Here is a 14,904-nt window from a genome sequence, read left to right on the forward strand (position 1 = left end):
TTGACTTTTGGTGGTTGTTTTTCTGTTACATTTTGCTGCAGCTAGCTCACCTTTAATGGTGCCACTGTTATCTGCTTTAAGTGACCTAGGTTGTTGCTGACAGCCTAGCTACTGTAGGCCCCAAACACAATACTTACATCCATTTTAATATGGACATTTAAATGGTTATGGGTCTCACTGGAGCCCAGGGCACACGAGATTACAGAAAAATAGGTATGCAAATTTCTCTACTGTGCCTTGAGGAAAGTCTGTAAGTGTACATGTGTTGAATTATTCATTAAAAAAGTAGACTGCACTGGATAATCCAGGCAGTAGTCTGAGGTAATTCTCTTCCTCCCAAACTGAAGAAATGGACAATACTGAGAGAGCCCTATTTCAAACTTCATTATGTAATGTTGCCTCGGGGTATGATGAATAGTACAAGATTTCTTGCAAAAGCGATGACATGAATTAAGCCAAAGGTTTCTTGATAAGACTACTGGTTGAGAACCTCTGGAGATGTCAGTGATGTTAGCATTCAGCTATTCCACTACAATCTAAACTGGTATATACAACCATTTAGAAGTATGCATATCTGTTTTGCACACATCAGTATGGTACACGCATTCTCATATAGGGAGTGTGCACATTTCTTATTCACAAATTTCAAAGGCCTTCTTTGCAGTTGTGATGATCACATAAATCTCAGTACTACTCAGAGAAACTGCCGCCTTAGAGCCCTATTAATTTACTCAATATACACCAGAGAAGCTGCATAAAATCTGTGAAATTCAAAGCCATTGTTATGTAGAAAAATCTACATGGACCTAAAGATCTGTCTTTCAGATTTTTGGCTGCCATTCACATGAGAGTGGTGTTATATGTGAATATAGAATCTTTACACATTACTGTAAAACAACAGAAAAAAACCCAAATTACATAACCTAAGCAAGTATCAAATTAAGTTAGAGTAATTTCCCTTTAAAGACCTTTCTCCTTCTCTCTGTCACTATTCAATGCTGCCTGGCTGCCCTGGCTCTTTTTTTTAGACAAATTGGGCAGTTAACTTAAATGTCGTTTAAACATCAATAACATCAACTTAAATTCCCATCCCTCAAAGGAACACCTGTTCACCAAAGCAGAGTAGCCAATTTCATTTGGGAGGAGAACTATGGTGTCTCACTTAGCTTCCCCACCATAGAAAACTCATTGTACATACTTTTGTAAGCTTGTGGAAAAAAGTATATTGATAAACTCACGGCAGGCTACATTCATAAAATCAACCCATTTTTTGGTGTAAATGGCTTCGGTATAAGAAACACACCGTTAATTATCTAGGTTTAATAAATAATGTTTTCCTTACAGTTGAATTTTCAAGAGTCATGGCACACCTCCTTATATCGGGATGTGCCCCAGCCCTCCCTGACTGGCTGCCTGCCTCACCATCAGAGCCGACATTACAACCACAAGAGGAGCAACAGCGACATGCCCCATGCCAACTCTCTCTGCCACTTCCACATTGCTGCCAGCATCAACCCAGCCACAGGTTAAACTTAACACTTTTGTTTCTGGTAGTAGTTGTTGATAGTTGATAAACAAATTCTCTAAATTCAGTGAAGTATTTAAAGCCACAAGATGGCATGGTGTACTTCTTAAAGAGAAGGAACGACAGCTACATATTGCGACATATTAGTAATTCCTAAACCATATAGACTGAGTTAGCCCTGCTTGAATATAATCAGCAGTAGGTCAGAGGGCTTCACCCTTGTGTTAACACCATTTACATTGTACATTGCCTGAGGTTGTTTATTTAACATCCTTGACTTTATATGCTCAGTGAAAACTGTTCAAAGTGAATGTAAGGCATTTTCATTTTGTTCCTCTATGTGTTTTTGTTGAGCAGCTTAATTTGACCTGAATCAGGGCATAATCTCCTTCAGCCTTGAGGCTGAGAAATTTGGTAGGATTGTATTTCTGTGCTTGAATTACGTTTTAGCATACCTCAAACTATACTTCTATTCCAGAAAGTTAATTTATTCCAGCACTTCTGTTTGGCCTCCATGCCCCCAATCTAATGTAATGTAAATTTCTGTTATACATCACCTTCTTTTTTTTTAAATGTTATAATGTTTTTATCACTTTATCACATATTCTCTTCATCACAGACATTCCTCTGCTGCCCTCCATCTCCTCTCTGAGTGCCATGGATGATGAGGAACCTGGAGGTCCTTTTACTGTCCACTGGCTCAACAACAAAGAGCTTCATTTCACTTTAGCTATGGAAGTCTTCCTGCAGCAGCTCCGAGGCAGCCTGGAGCAACAGAACGAATGCTCCCATGAAGGCATAGAAAAATATTTAGTCAAACTTTCTGCTTTGTCTTCCATACTGATTTCTTTTTAAAATTACATTTGGGCACTATGATTTTCATTCTCTTCCAGAGCCTGAAGATGAAGATAACTTCGATGAAGAGGGTAATATTAGCAGGCCAAGTGACCCCCAAGGACCTGAGGCTGTGGAGCTTCCTCTGGCAGCAGTGGAGCACCAGGAGAACGTGCTGTTAGAGGAGTGGAATAAAGGGGCAGACATGCTGTTCAGTATTCATCCCATGGACGGCTCTCTGTTAGTCTGGCATGTGGACTGGTTAGATGAATACCAGCCAGGGATGTTCAGACAAGCTCAGGTACATTCACTGTTGGTGTGGTTTATATAAAACAATGGAATATTACTAATCAGCTAATACATTTATGTTAATGTTTTATGAACAGACATAATCCCTCACCTTTCTTTTTCCTAATTTGTGTGATCCCACTTCAAAGATTGCTAGATTAATACAGAGACACATTACAGTTATGATGGGAAACTACAGTAAAAGAAATATGAATTAAATATGATCAAATATGATTTACATTTTTTCTTAATGATTTAATTAGCACTTTAAATTAAGTGGATTTTGCTTTGCTCAGTCTTTCAAGTGACTTGTTTGTACTCACATTTTTGAGGAACTTCTTGGGGAAAGCATTAATTTATCATCTCAGTAAGGTTGTGAATCATTTTGACAGTCGTGATGGTCGAGCTCCTATTCTAGTGTTATCTCATCTAGCTGTTCAGACAATTATATTCTAATTATGTGTGACTTCAAATCAAATTGAAAAGTCCCTTGCTGCATTTTTATTAGCAGTGAAATAATGAGAATCTTGTGACATAGCAGATAGTCAGTCGGGCAAGGCAGCTAAAAGAATCCCAAGTTTCATTGACATTCAGGTTGATTAAGCCTGCTGTCTGCTTTAATTAGATGATACAGACTGGATCCTGCTATTAGCATAAGTATTGTTAAACATCGTTCTTTTCTTACATATGTGATGGGGCAAGTGAAGAAAGGCTCTATCCCTCGAGTCTCCATCACTGTCTTACTGACGTTCAGAAAGTCAGCTGTCAGTTGGAGAATATTTCAGCCCTTTGTTTTGAGCTAAAGCTTCTGTAAAATGGGTTCATAATCTTCAGTGCCATCTGTGTCATTAGCACATTCACATGGGAACTGTTTCATAATATGTTCTTCTTTCAAGCTAACAGAATTGATTGACTGAGTTATCACCAACTCAGAGCTGAGAGTTTTACTTGTTTTAGATTTCATTGTTCTGATGACTGTCGTTCTCTCTCTCAGGTGTCGTTTGTGTCCCGTATCCCTGTAGCATTCCCAACAGGTGATGCAATTTCCCTGAGCCACAGTGTTGTCATGTATGCCTGCAACAAGAACGTGGATCTAGCGATCCAACATGGCAGACAACGACCACTTGGGAGCACATTGCCTCAAACAAAATCTGCTCTAATAAGCTACGGAGGTCAAGGAAAACCTGCACCCAGCAGTAGTCTTCGACTAAGCATTTTTACCCCAAACGTCCTTATGATCTCCAAACATGCTGATGGTTCCCTGAATCAGTGGGCAGTGAGTTTTGCGGAGGACTCTGCTTTCTCCACTGTGCTCAGCGTCTCTCACAAGTCACGGTACTGCGGCCACCGCTTCCACCTCAATGACTTGGCCTGTCACTCATTACTCCCTCTCCTCCTCACCACCTCACACCACAACGCCTTGAGAACGCCAGACGTAGACAGCATTCTAGCTCCTCCAGAGGCCTGCTCCATAGGTTTCTCTCATTCGACATCACTGCCCCGTGGGTCACGGCGTAGTCGTGTGTCCCTAGGTGTGGTTTCCCAGGATCCCAATGCAATCTACAGCGAGCTGATTTTATGGAGAGTGGACCCTGTTGGCCCGCTATCTTTGTCAGGCGGGGTCTCCGAGCTAGCAAGGATAAATTCTCTCCATGCATCGGCGTTTGCTAATGTAGCCTGGCTGCCGACACTCATTCCCAGCAGCTGTTTAGGTGAGAGAATATTCTTGGAGATTGCTTTAGTAGAGTTCTTTATGCTCTCTCTACTCAAACAGTAAGACATTTTAGTTAGCCCAACTTCATTTTCATAATTTCTTTTGTTTACCAAACAGTTATTTTGGTTCAGTAATATGAAGGAAATTCAATTATCTTTCTCTGAATAACTAACTTTGCTTTGGGACTTGAAATCCCCATAAAAAATAATTTTTAGAACAGTTTGAGTTCATTTTACCCTCATGCATACTCTCTTGTATATAAATAAACAATTCCTTTGAAAACAACTCATTTAAACTCCATAAAATCCATGAAGGCTTGAAACAGTATCCCATTAGAAAAATTGTTGCTGGATTGTAGATAGTCCATATAACTTTAGAACTGGAGTTATTTCATATTTGCTTGTTTGTTAAATGTGCTGTACCTCAGTATTCTATATTTAATTTTGCCTTTTGTTTGTATGTTTTTTGTTTGTACATTTACTTAGAAAAACAAGCCTAATAGCGGACGGCGTTCCTTTTGTTTTGTTCTTTTCCTCTTTAGGTGTGTACTGTAACTCCCCCAGCGCCTGCTTTGTGGCAAGTGACGGCCGCTCACTCAGGCTGTATCAGGCTGTTATTGAAGCTAAGAAACTCTTGAGTGAGCTCTCCAACCCTGAGATATCAGTAAGTCCTCAAACAGGATTCTCAAACTCCAGCAAACTCTGCAGGGAACAATCAGCACTGCAGTGACTGTTTTTTATGCACAGCAACAACAACACATCAGTATTTCACTTTGGGCCCTTATAGAAGTGGTGAGGTAATAAGGCGTTGTCAATTTGCAGCTTTATTAATGTCATCTAAAAACAAATGATCCTTCTAACCCAATGTAGAGTTTAATCCAGCAAAGTGGCAGTTGATATTCAGTTTTTAGGAATATTAGTTTTTCTAATTGTTATATAATATATAATATTGCTTCTCGCATTGCATATAAACTATGTTTTAGAATTTTCTGCTTTTGGCATAGTAACTGCATGCTTAAGCTTTGTAATACTAATCCAAAATTTTAATGTCTTTTTCACTTCAGAAATATGTTGGGGAGGTGTTCAACATCATCAGTCAGCAATCCACAGCAAAACCTGGGTGTATTATAGAGCTGGATACTATTACTGACTTTGTAAGTATCAATGAAGCCCAAGGGGCCCAAGCCCGCTCTCTTGCTCTGTCATTGAGGACACTTTATCCAAGACTGTAAACGTTTTGAGAAAAAAAACAAAAAACACATACATAGCAGAAACTTTTCCCCTTAAATAAAATTTATAAAACTTAAATAACATATATTTAAAAGTCGTTGTTGTTCTGCAGTAGAATCTGTGAGTCTCTGTGCAAAGTCAACATGAAAAAAACAAGAACTGTTGAGGAGCAATACCTCTCTTTCCTCAGGCATCTCTTGTGTGAGGCAAGTGTGGGGGTTTGTGTAACATTGACACAACTTGTCTGTCAGTGTGTATGCATATTTGCACCACAGTAGATAAAGCATGTTGTTCAGTGTCTGCCTCTGATGTAGTTTGATAAAAGTTGCTGTTCTCTACAGCAGGGGAAGGAGACCCAACTCCTGCATGTTTTTGAGGAAGATCTGATCCTTGGCAGTGAGAGTACAGAGAGCACACAGGGCACTCCTGATTCCTCCCACACTGGTATTGATAAAAATGTATTTTTCTAACTCAGTGCTTTAAAGTGTATATATTTTAAAAGTTCGATGTCAAATATTTGCACCATTTTAAACATAGTTAATTCATGTTCCCTGTGTATCCGTGTGTTTCTCTACAGCCTCTGGTGAGCTGACATTCTCGGCACGTTTTTTCCTGGTGGTGGTTGAATTAACCCTGACAGGTCGCTCCCTCCTCCACATGTGGCATCTCCATCTTGCTGCTCGACCTGTCACCATGGGTGGGTACTTTGAACAAAAGACTTAAAGTTCGCAGGATGTAGGAAAATTTTTGACCAACAGTTGCATCAGGACAAGGTCTTGTTATCTATCTTCTTATCCCTAACCAAATAGATGAATGACAACTCTTTTACTCCTGAGGAAGTCACAAGAACTGGAAGCTGTCAGACAAAAATATGATGAGCAATAAATGTGCAGTAAAGAAATGTGAAATGTGTTATTATGTATTGACCTTGTAAAACTTGCAACTGTTTTTGAACACCCTAAGAAGTTGTGAACAGTGTTTGGAGAATATTGTTTAAACTGACTTGCTATGGTAGTACATCTACTGAAAAATATATTTATAGACCTAAAATTCAAATGATGACTCTAATTATGTGTTTGTCACTAGGCAATATAAAAATAAATAATGTAGAAGGGTTTTCAGAAATTCTCTCTTCTGCTTTTCTAAGCAATCTTTCCCTGTTCTCATTTGTATCCCCACAGAGGAGACCATGACAGAAAAGGATGCCACCACAGCTTCTCCTATAAACAGCTCTCAATTTAACTTTGACACATTCACTTCTTCAGGAACTCAGAAGAGTAAAACCTGCACTTCCAATCTGCAGAGTGCCTGTCGCCTCAGCCTAACAACACAAAGACTGTACAGCCAAGAGATGGCTCTGCCAGAAGGGGTGGAAGCCATCAGTGTTAAACCCTCAGCAGGTGAGGGACAATGAGGACACACATTCACATAAAAATGACAGTCCACAAACTCTTTCTGGTAGTGAAATGCAGAAGACATCACAGCTTTGAGGTTAAGCACACAGTGCCTGAGCAAAACACAAGTTACTGCATGTAAGGGCAATACTGACCATAGTAGCAGCACTGTTAGTTTTAATTATAGTAGTAATAATAATTACATTTCTCTTTGCACCTAAATTGTTTTGTTATCTTCATCAACTAAGAAAAAGCTACTTCTGTTATCATTGGAATGGAAAATAGAAACTGACAATGGTGGATATTTTTTTTCAGCATGAAAAAACTTTTTTAAATTATACCTAAAATTTTTACAAAGCACACAAAACATCTGGAAAACAAAGCTCCGGCGTCTTTTAAAATGTAAAATGAATTCAAAGAAATTCACAGATAAGATATAAAAGTTTAGAATTTAAAGATTGAGAAAAACTCCCGACTAATAGCCTAAAAGTGTATTGTCAACTTTTCTCCCAGGTCACCTGAGTGCATCATGTTCTCTGCCAGCTGGCCGTGTGCCTTACCTCCTTGCTACTTCCTGTTCTGATGGAAAGGTGCGCTTCTGGAGGTGTAAAGTTGTGGCAGCAGAGCCCTTTAGTATGGACAGCTTGTTGTACCAGTGGGAGGAATGGCCACTCCGGGTGGAGGAGAGGCTTCCCAACAGCAGTGCAGTAAGTGTGCCAGGACGCCCCATAGAGGTCAGCTGCTGTCACACTGGACGGATTGCAGTTGCCTACAGGCAGGCACCATATACACCTCTGAACTCAACACCTCATCTAAACTCCCATGGACTCTTGACTTCTCCTCCTATCCTGGCATCCTCCCCCTACAATGCCCACCTGACCCCAACCCTGACTGTACAGCACAGCTCAAATCTCACTGCAAGCCCCAACCTAGCAAACTTTAGAGAACCATTGGTCCACATTGGCATCTTTCAGTGTGAGTCCACAGGTGGTTCACAGTGGATTCTAGAGCAGACCATAGTCCTGGACAGCACAGATCCCACAGCTAACTATGGTATTAGCACTAGCACAAATGGAAGTGCCAGTATTCCAAGTAACGTGGACTTCTCCGTACCTAATGAGAACTGTCTTGGTACCACTGGTAGGAGCCTGGTTCATTTGGACTGGGTCTCCCAAGAGGATGGGTCGCATGTTCTGACTGTGGGTATTGGGACAAAGATTTATATGTATGGCCGTCTCTCTGGGAAGCCTCCAGAACTGGGTCTATCATCTGATGCCAATAAAGACCAGACCTTGTCTCGCCTGGTCTTGCTTCGATCAGTTGATTTGGTCTCTTCTGTTGAAGGCTCATTACCCATCCCAGTCTCCCTCTCCTGGGTGAGAGATGGCATCTTGGTAGTTGGAATGGACTGTGAGATGCACGTCTATTCCCAGTGGCAGCCCCCAAAACCACCCAAACCCAACGTTGCTATTGCCCAAGACGCAGACATCAGCAGCAGTGTCTCCTCCATAATCTCAGCCGTCAGACAGAGCCAGGAAGAGGGACTTAGTCCCTGGGCTCCAGTGTCTTCTCTAGCCCCCCCTAAAAAGGCCCTGACAAGGTCCATGATGAGTCTGGCTCAGAAACTCAGCGGGAAGAGAACAGCTTATGACCTCCCTGTAGAGATGGAAGATTCTGGGCTTTTTGAAGCCGCTCACCAACTCTTTCCCACTCTGCCCCAATACCATCCTGTACAGTTACTGGAGCTCATGGATCTAGGGAAGGTAAGTTAAATACTGTCTATACTTGCTTACACACACACACACACACAAACACACACACATAATTTTTAATTTTTTAATTTTTTTAATTTATTTATATTTAAGTTTAAGAACCTTCTCCAGCTAATATGACACTTTTGTCAGTTCTTTCTTCTTCTTCCTTAAGATTTGAAGCTGTAGTAAATCAAACCAATACATTTTAAAAATAATTACATTTTCCAGAAAGTTGACATTTCTTGTGGTTGATTTACAAATAATATACAAAGTAATATAATTTGACTTATGTTTGAAATGTGTAATATTATTTGTCTATCCTCAGGTTCACCGTGCCAAGGCCATCCTCTCCCACTTGGTGAAATGCATTGCTGGAGAAATTGTGGCACTTAAGGACAGTTCCAACAATCCAGAGAAACGTTTGCGCTCTCGAACCATCAGCGCAGGAGGCAGCACAGCCAGGGATCCCAAGATGTTCAGCAAAGCAGAGAACTCCACTCCTGACTACACGGAGATAAGCTCCATCCCTCCCCTGCCTCTGTATGCCCTTCTGGCAGCTGATGAGGATACCTCACCAAAACCTGGTGGGTATACAATAGAATAATAATAGTAATGAATAAGAGTAAACTTAAGTACACTTTCAGTTGTACCTAGCCAGCGTTTCCCACAAAATTTGATTGTATTAGCGGACCAGGAAGCAGGGGGGGTTTCATAAGGACAATGAGGCAGGATCTCTCTCTGTCCTCCTGATGGCCAGTGCAACAATGACAGACAGGTCCATTGTCAATGTGTTTGTGTAAGAGAGAGAGGAAACACATGAGCAGGGCAAGGAGGGGCTGAATGAATAAATGAGCTGTGAATGACTACAAGATTTTACCCATTTTTAATAATAATATGTGACAGTCAATGTTGATGTTGTGGTGGAGCGCCACAAATAAATCAGTGTATGGGAAACTCTGCTAAAACAGAAAAATTAAATATAAACCATATTCACAAAACATGAACTAGGAAACTAAGAAGCAATGAATAAAGGATCTTGGGACTTCCTTAAAAAACATATTATTCAGTGCAAGTCAATTTAAGTGAGTTTACATAGTTAAGCGAACACAGTGGTACAAAAAAGTATTAAAAAAACGTACCCTGCACTATGGCTACCTGAAACATTAAATGTGCTACAGGTATGTTTTTTAAGCAGAAGAATGAAAGCAAAAACATTTGTAAGGTAAAAAAAAAAAGAAATCTTCATCTTTGGTATTTTAATTTGATCTGCTGTCTCCACGGCAGGAGGATATTTTTCCTCAGGTCTCTTCTGGAATACATATGTTGTGTAATTTAGCTCTGCCTTGTGTCTCCTTACAGAAAAAGTGGGCAGTGTGAGTGGAGATAGTGGGCATGGTTCCAGTCACATGGATGCTTATGATGAGCTATTTCATACACCCAGCATAGTGGACCTGGATCCTCTGGAGAATGATCAGGAACAAACAGGCAACAAGGTCAGTTTCCGTCAGCTTGTGCTTGGTTAAAGAGACTTTACAATAATGAGAATGGGCTTTTAGCATTCCAGTGTGTAGCTCAGACATGCATCAAGGTTAATTTCACATTTATATTGGTGCATTATAAGATAAACCAGCATGTCCCTGGCTAATGCATCAAAAATCTTGCCTGTCTCTAGATATTGTCCAAAGGTTTAGGCATTATGAGAAGCTTGCACATATAATTAGTCTTGTGTATAGTTAATGTGCACATAACGATATCATGCATGTTTTGTGGTGAGTTTGAATCTAGCCATGACACGCTCTCCCATTTAACATTATTTCCTGTCTCTCTCTATTATTTTAGAAATAACCGTGCAATTAATTTCACAGATCCTCCTCTGTCTTTGTCCCCGTCTGTAGGTTATTGACCTATCCCAGTACAGTCCTACGTACTTTGGTCCAGAACATGCCCAGGTTCTGTCCAGCCACCTCCTTCACTCCAGTTTGCCAGGATTAACTCGTATGGAGCAGATGTCTCTCATGGCCTTGGCCGACACCATTGCTACCACAAGTACAGACCTCAAGGACAGTCAGGGCAAGAGCAAAGGTATTGCAGGGAAATAAAATGGATAGTAATACAGTAGATAAGTTCTCCATTCCATGACATGATGTAATAACATTTTGAAATGCCATTAGTAAGCTGTCCATCGCTCATTTACCAGGTGGAGAGACACTGGATGAGTGTGGTCTCAAGTTCTTGTTGGCTGTCAGACTGCATACCTTCCTCTCTACCTCCTTGCCTCCAGCACACCGAGCACAGCTGCTACGGCAAGGTACAGTGAGTTAGGTGTTTTCAAACAGTTATCATTGGGGTCATTCTATAGCTGATTCTTTTTTGTAGACCCAAATTCACTGATAAATATCCATTAGTAAGTCAAATGACTAGTACAATTACTATTTTTTCTAAAAGGCCTTGTATGATCTTGCAAGACATAATGTGAGCTTCCAGCTTGCTGCTTAAAGAGCTGCCTCCCTGCACTCCTTCAAGTATAGCTTCAGTGCTCAACTACATATTAGGGCAGTAACTATAAAGACTCCTAAAGCTATACAGAGAGGAGGTACTGATGGTCTCGATTGTAAGTCAGTAAAAGTTTCAGTGAGAGAACCGAACAAGCCATAGTCTATTTATCATCCTTACCTATTGCAATAAAGTTACCCTTGAGCAAGGCACATTATCTCTGTCTGCTCCTCAGTGGGTAGCAGTACAACACTGAAGCTGTAGGAGGCAATTCAGTGCTATAAATATATGGAACTGACTGTTCTTCTGTATTTACTGGCTCAAGTTGCTGTAGTCAGTTTTTTGTTAAATGTATATCTACAGTGTTCGCATTCTCCCCACGAAATACTGAATCATCCCCATTTTCCACATGTCTTTTTCTTGTCTCTATAGGTCTGTCAACATGTCATTATGCCTGGGCCTTCCACTCTGAAGCTGAGGAGGAGCTGCTGAACATGCTCCCTGCCCTGCAGAAGGGAGAGCCCACCTGGCCTGAGCTCCGCTCCATGGGCGTGGGCTGGTGGCTGCGCAGCACCAACAAGCTACGCAGGTGCATCGAGAAGGTGAGGCGGTTAATTTCATTAGTCATTTCATAGTCAAGTAGGTACTCAAATCTTAAGCGGCGATCCAGTGCCAGTTTTACTGAAATAGCTTCTATAAACTGAGGTACAAATTTTGCAGGTTGTTCAGTCAGTAGCCAATCAAAGTAAAAGAGGAGGTATATATGAAATGGGAGCTACCTCTGTGGAGTTCAGTTTAACAATCAGTTTGCAATCCTGTTAGCTTATTTTAATCATCAAATGCATTTTGAAATTGTTAAGCATCTGGTGCTTTCCTATGTATTTCAAACTAGTATTGAAAGTCATTTCACAGAAAAGGAATCTATTTTGTGGTGGTTTTAGTCATTTTTCAAGTGCAAATGCCAAACATCATCTACTTTTCTTTCATTTTTACACATTAAAGCTTTGAAAGTTGTCCATTATTGTGTTAGCCCTATGTACTTCAGATCGATTGCTTCTTTTATGAAGTGCTGTCAGGTAGCTAAAGTGGAATTTTGCTGAGGTTGCTATAAAATACAGCATACTACTCTATGAAATGACCCATAAAGCCACAACTTTTTCTGTGAATAAGACTGTATACCGTAGACTGAGGAGGCCTGAGCTGAATGTATTTTTTTCCTCTATTTTGTCAGGTTGCCAAGGCAGCTTTTCAGAGAAGCAATGATCCTCTGGATGCAGCTATATTTTACCTCGCACTGAAAAAGAAGGCAGTGGTCTGGGGATTGTACAGGTAGGCAGAACTGACATGATTTTGCATATGAAATACAAATGCACACACATGCGCATATACAGTTATCAGAATATTTGCCCCTGCCCTTAAAGAAGATGAGCAATGTCAGATCACTGAAGACTCATGATAGCATTTTTGTTCATATTGTCATTCTCTTCAGGTCTCAGAAGAATGCCAAAATGACAGAGTTTTTCCGCAACAACTTCAGCGAGGACCGGTGGAGGAAAGCAGCACTGAAAAACGCCTTTTCTCTGTTGGGAAAACAACGGTTCCAGCATTCTGCAGCCTTCTTCCTTCTAGCTGGATCCCTTAAGGATGCTGTTGAGGCAAGTGGAAAATAGACATGACAAATTGTTTGCAAGAAGTACTTGCTCCTTCAGTTGCAATTGCCACTTGCTAGCCTGCTAAACCTAAGTTAAAGACCTTGTTTTCAGTATAAATTAAGTCTGCTTATCTTCATTCACAAAATTCACAGTCACTGGCAGTGTTTGATATAGTAAAAAGTAGAGAAACCACATTCACAAAAATATACAGTGCCAACAGTATGTGGCATTCTTTTCATAACTGCACTGGTGACATTCATGGCCGGAGGCATTGTGTTTTCAGGTTGTAAGTACATAGGAATGTCCATACATACGTACATGCATCCATCTGTCTCATTCTTGTGAATGAACTGCCTTGGAATTTTTTCAAATTTGGTGCAAATGTTCACCACAAAGATATACAGACTAGATTTTCAAAGGTCAAGGTCACTGTGACCTCAAAAATGAGTTTTTGGCCATATCTGAAGACACAAATTATGACACAATTTTACAGAAATATCTAATAAGTGTCGGTCGAAGGTCAACTTCACTATAACGTCATCATGTTCTGCAAAAACATTCTTGGCCATTATTCACTGCCATAACTCAGGAACAGAAGGGGAGGTTGTAATACTCCATATTTCCTGCAACTTGATTGGTTGGTGGAGGCTTACAACCACAAATTGATGATTCTACTTTACATAAAGATCATGAAGATTACATAACATACATTATTTCCTTAGAAACTGACAAAACTGTTGAATATGGTCCATCCCACAATGTTGAGGAAAGTTCCCAGATCCACCCCTTTAACTGGATCTGAACTAAAATGTAATGGGTGTGGGCATTCCTGATATTCCATGTTCACAAGAACATGAGGTCACCATAAGCTTGACCCTTGACCAAGAAAATCTAATCAGTTCATCTTTGAGTCCAAGTGAAAGTTTGTGACAAATTTGAAGAAATTCCCTCAAGCTCTTCCTGAGAAATCACGTTCATAAGAATGGGATGAAGGAACAACCTGAAAACATAATGCCTCAGGCCACAGCTGTCGCCAGTGCAGAGGCATAAAAATCAGACAAATTTATGGTGTCAAATGAATCATTTATGATATAAATTACTTCCTTTTTCCCTTTATTTTTCTATTATAAGAGCCAGACTGACACGAGTAGGATTATTTGGCCTTGGTAGATGAACTCTACTAAGTGCCCCTCTAGTTTTTGTTTGTTAATGTGTAAACCTCATGTTTTTATGCATGATTGTTGGCTGTTGCGTTAACCCACATAAAACATAGAGCTCTCAATCTTTTTGGTCACATATTAAGAGGGCTGCTTTTGGCCATTTAATTTACTTAACCTTTTATTCATCAAGGTTATTTCTGTTTAGAAAATCCCCGAAGCGATGAGTCACATTATTTTATCTGTGTGAGTAACTGGAGCTTCTCTAAGCATTTTATGGAAATGAGAGTCACCCAGGCAATGGGCTATCGTTGACTTTGTTTTTTTAAGTCTCCCTGGCTGGGAGGTAGTCTCATTGAAATGCACCTCACACCTTACCAGTTGCAAGCAACTAGAACAATTCATTTTTGTTCTTTCCTTTAAACAAGAAAACGGTAACTTACGAAAATCATTATGTCCTACTGCAGTAATGTGTATCCAGAATATGCTTTATTTGTCTGCTTATGTCTCGTCTTGTCACACTCCATTAAGTCCTGTGCCAATAACTCAAAAATCCCTTTTAATTAATAACGGACTACACTTTATTTCCTCTTCCTCCAGGTGTGTTTAGAGAAAATGCAGGACCTGCAGCTGGCTCTGGTGATCTCCAGATTGTATGAGTCTGAGTTTGAGACAGCATCCACCTATAAAAAAATCCTCCAGAGACATGTTCTGGGACAAGACAAGCAGGTGCATAAAAGCTGTGTATGTTGCAGCCTCCACAAGCTATTGTTTTAACTGTGGAAAATGCACTATTTCATCAAACTACCCAGTATTGTTTGACTCCAGCATTTTGATAATTTATGCACTGCAGAAACTGGAATG

General features: G+C 40.3%; 1 protein-coding gene across 4 annotated transcripts in view; it reads left to right on the plus strand.

Annotated features, from left to right (window-relative positions):
• LOC139624290 (dmX-like protein 1) overlaps positions 1 to 14,904 on the plus strand; it is a 54,954-nt gene that overhangs the window by 12,026 nt on the left and 28,024 nt on the right. For 3 of the 4 annotated variants that reach the window (XM_071483303.1, XM_071483305.1, XM_071483304.1), the window contains exons 10-27: positions 1,345 to 1,525; positions 2,145 to 2,321; positions 2,419 to 2,660; positions 3,642 to 4,359; positions 4,903 to 5,024; positions 5,425 to 5,514; positions 5,932 to 6,034; positions 6,168 to 6,287; positions 6,772 to 6,990; positions 7,498 to 8,747; positions 9,064 to 9,322; positions 10,098 to 10,231; positions 10,634 to 10,820; positions 10,936 to 11,046; positions 11,664 to 11,833; positions 12,463 to 12,560; positions 12,721 to 12,886; positions 14,641 to 14,769. In XM_071483303.1, coding sequence (XP_071339404.1) covers positions 1,345 to 1,525; positions 2,145 to 2,321; positions 2,419 to 2,660; positions 3,642 to 4,359; positions 4,903 to 5,024; positions 5,425 to 5,514; positions 5,932 to 6,034; positions 6,168 to 6,287; positions 6,772 to 6,990; positions 7,498 to 8,747; positions 9,064 to 9,322; positions 10,098 to 10,231; positions 10,634 to 10,820; positions 10,936 to 11,046; positions 11,664 to 11,833; positions 12,463 to 12,560; positions 12,721 to 12,886; positions 14,641 to 14,769 — 4,476 coding nt within the window. The remainder of the gene's footprint in view (positions 1 to 1,344; positions 1,526 to 2,144; positions 2,322 to 2,418; positions 2,661 to 3,641; positions 4,360 to 4,902; positions 5,025 to 5,424; positions 5,515 to 5,931; positions 6,035 to 6,167; positions 6,288 to 6,771; positions 6,991 to 7,497; positions 8,748 to 9,063; positions 9,323 to 10,097; positions 10,232 to 10,633; positions 10,821 to 10,935; positions 11,047 to 11,663; positions 11,834 to 12,462; positions 12,561 to 12,720; positions 12,887 to 14,640; positions 14,770 to 14,904) is intronic. The other variant, XM_071483306.1, reaches the window with a different exon arrangement.

The sequence above is a fragment of the Trachinotus anak genome, unplaced genomic scaffold (genome assembly GCF_046630095.1).
Source record: "Trachinotus anak isolate AG129_WGS33_773 ecotype Australia unplaced genomic scaffold, CSIRO_AGI_Tana_v1 ptg000008l, whole genome shotgun sequence".
Classification (NCBI taxonomy): Eukaryota; Metazoa; Chordata; class Actinopteri; order Carangiformes; family Carangidae; genus Trachinotus; species Trachinotus anak.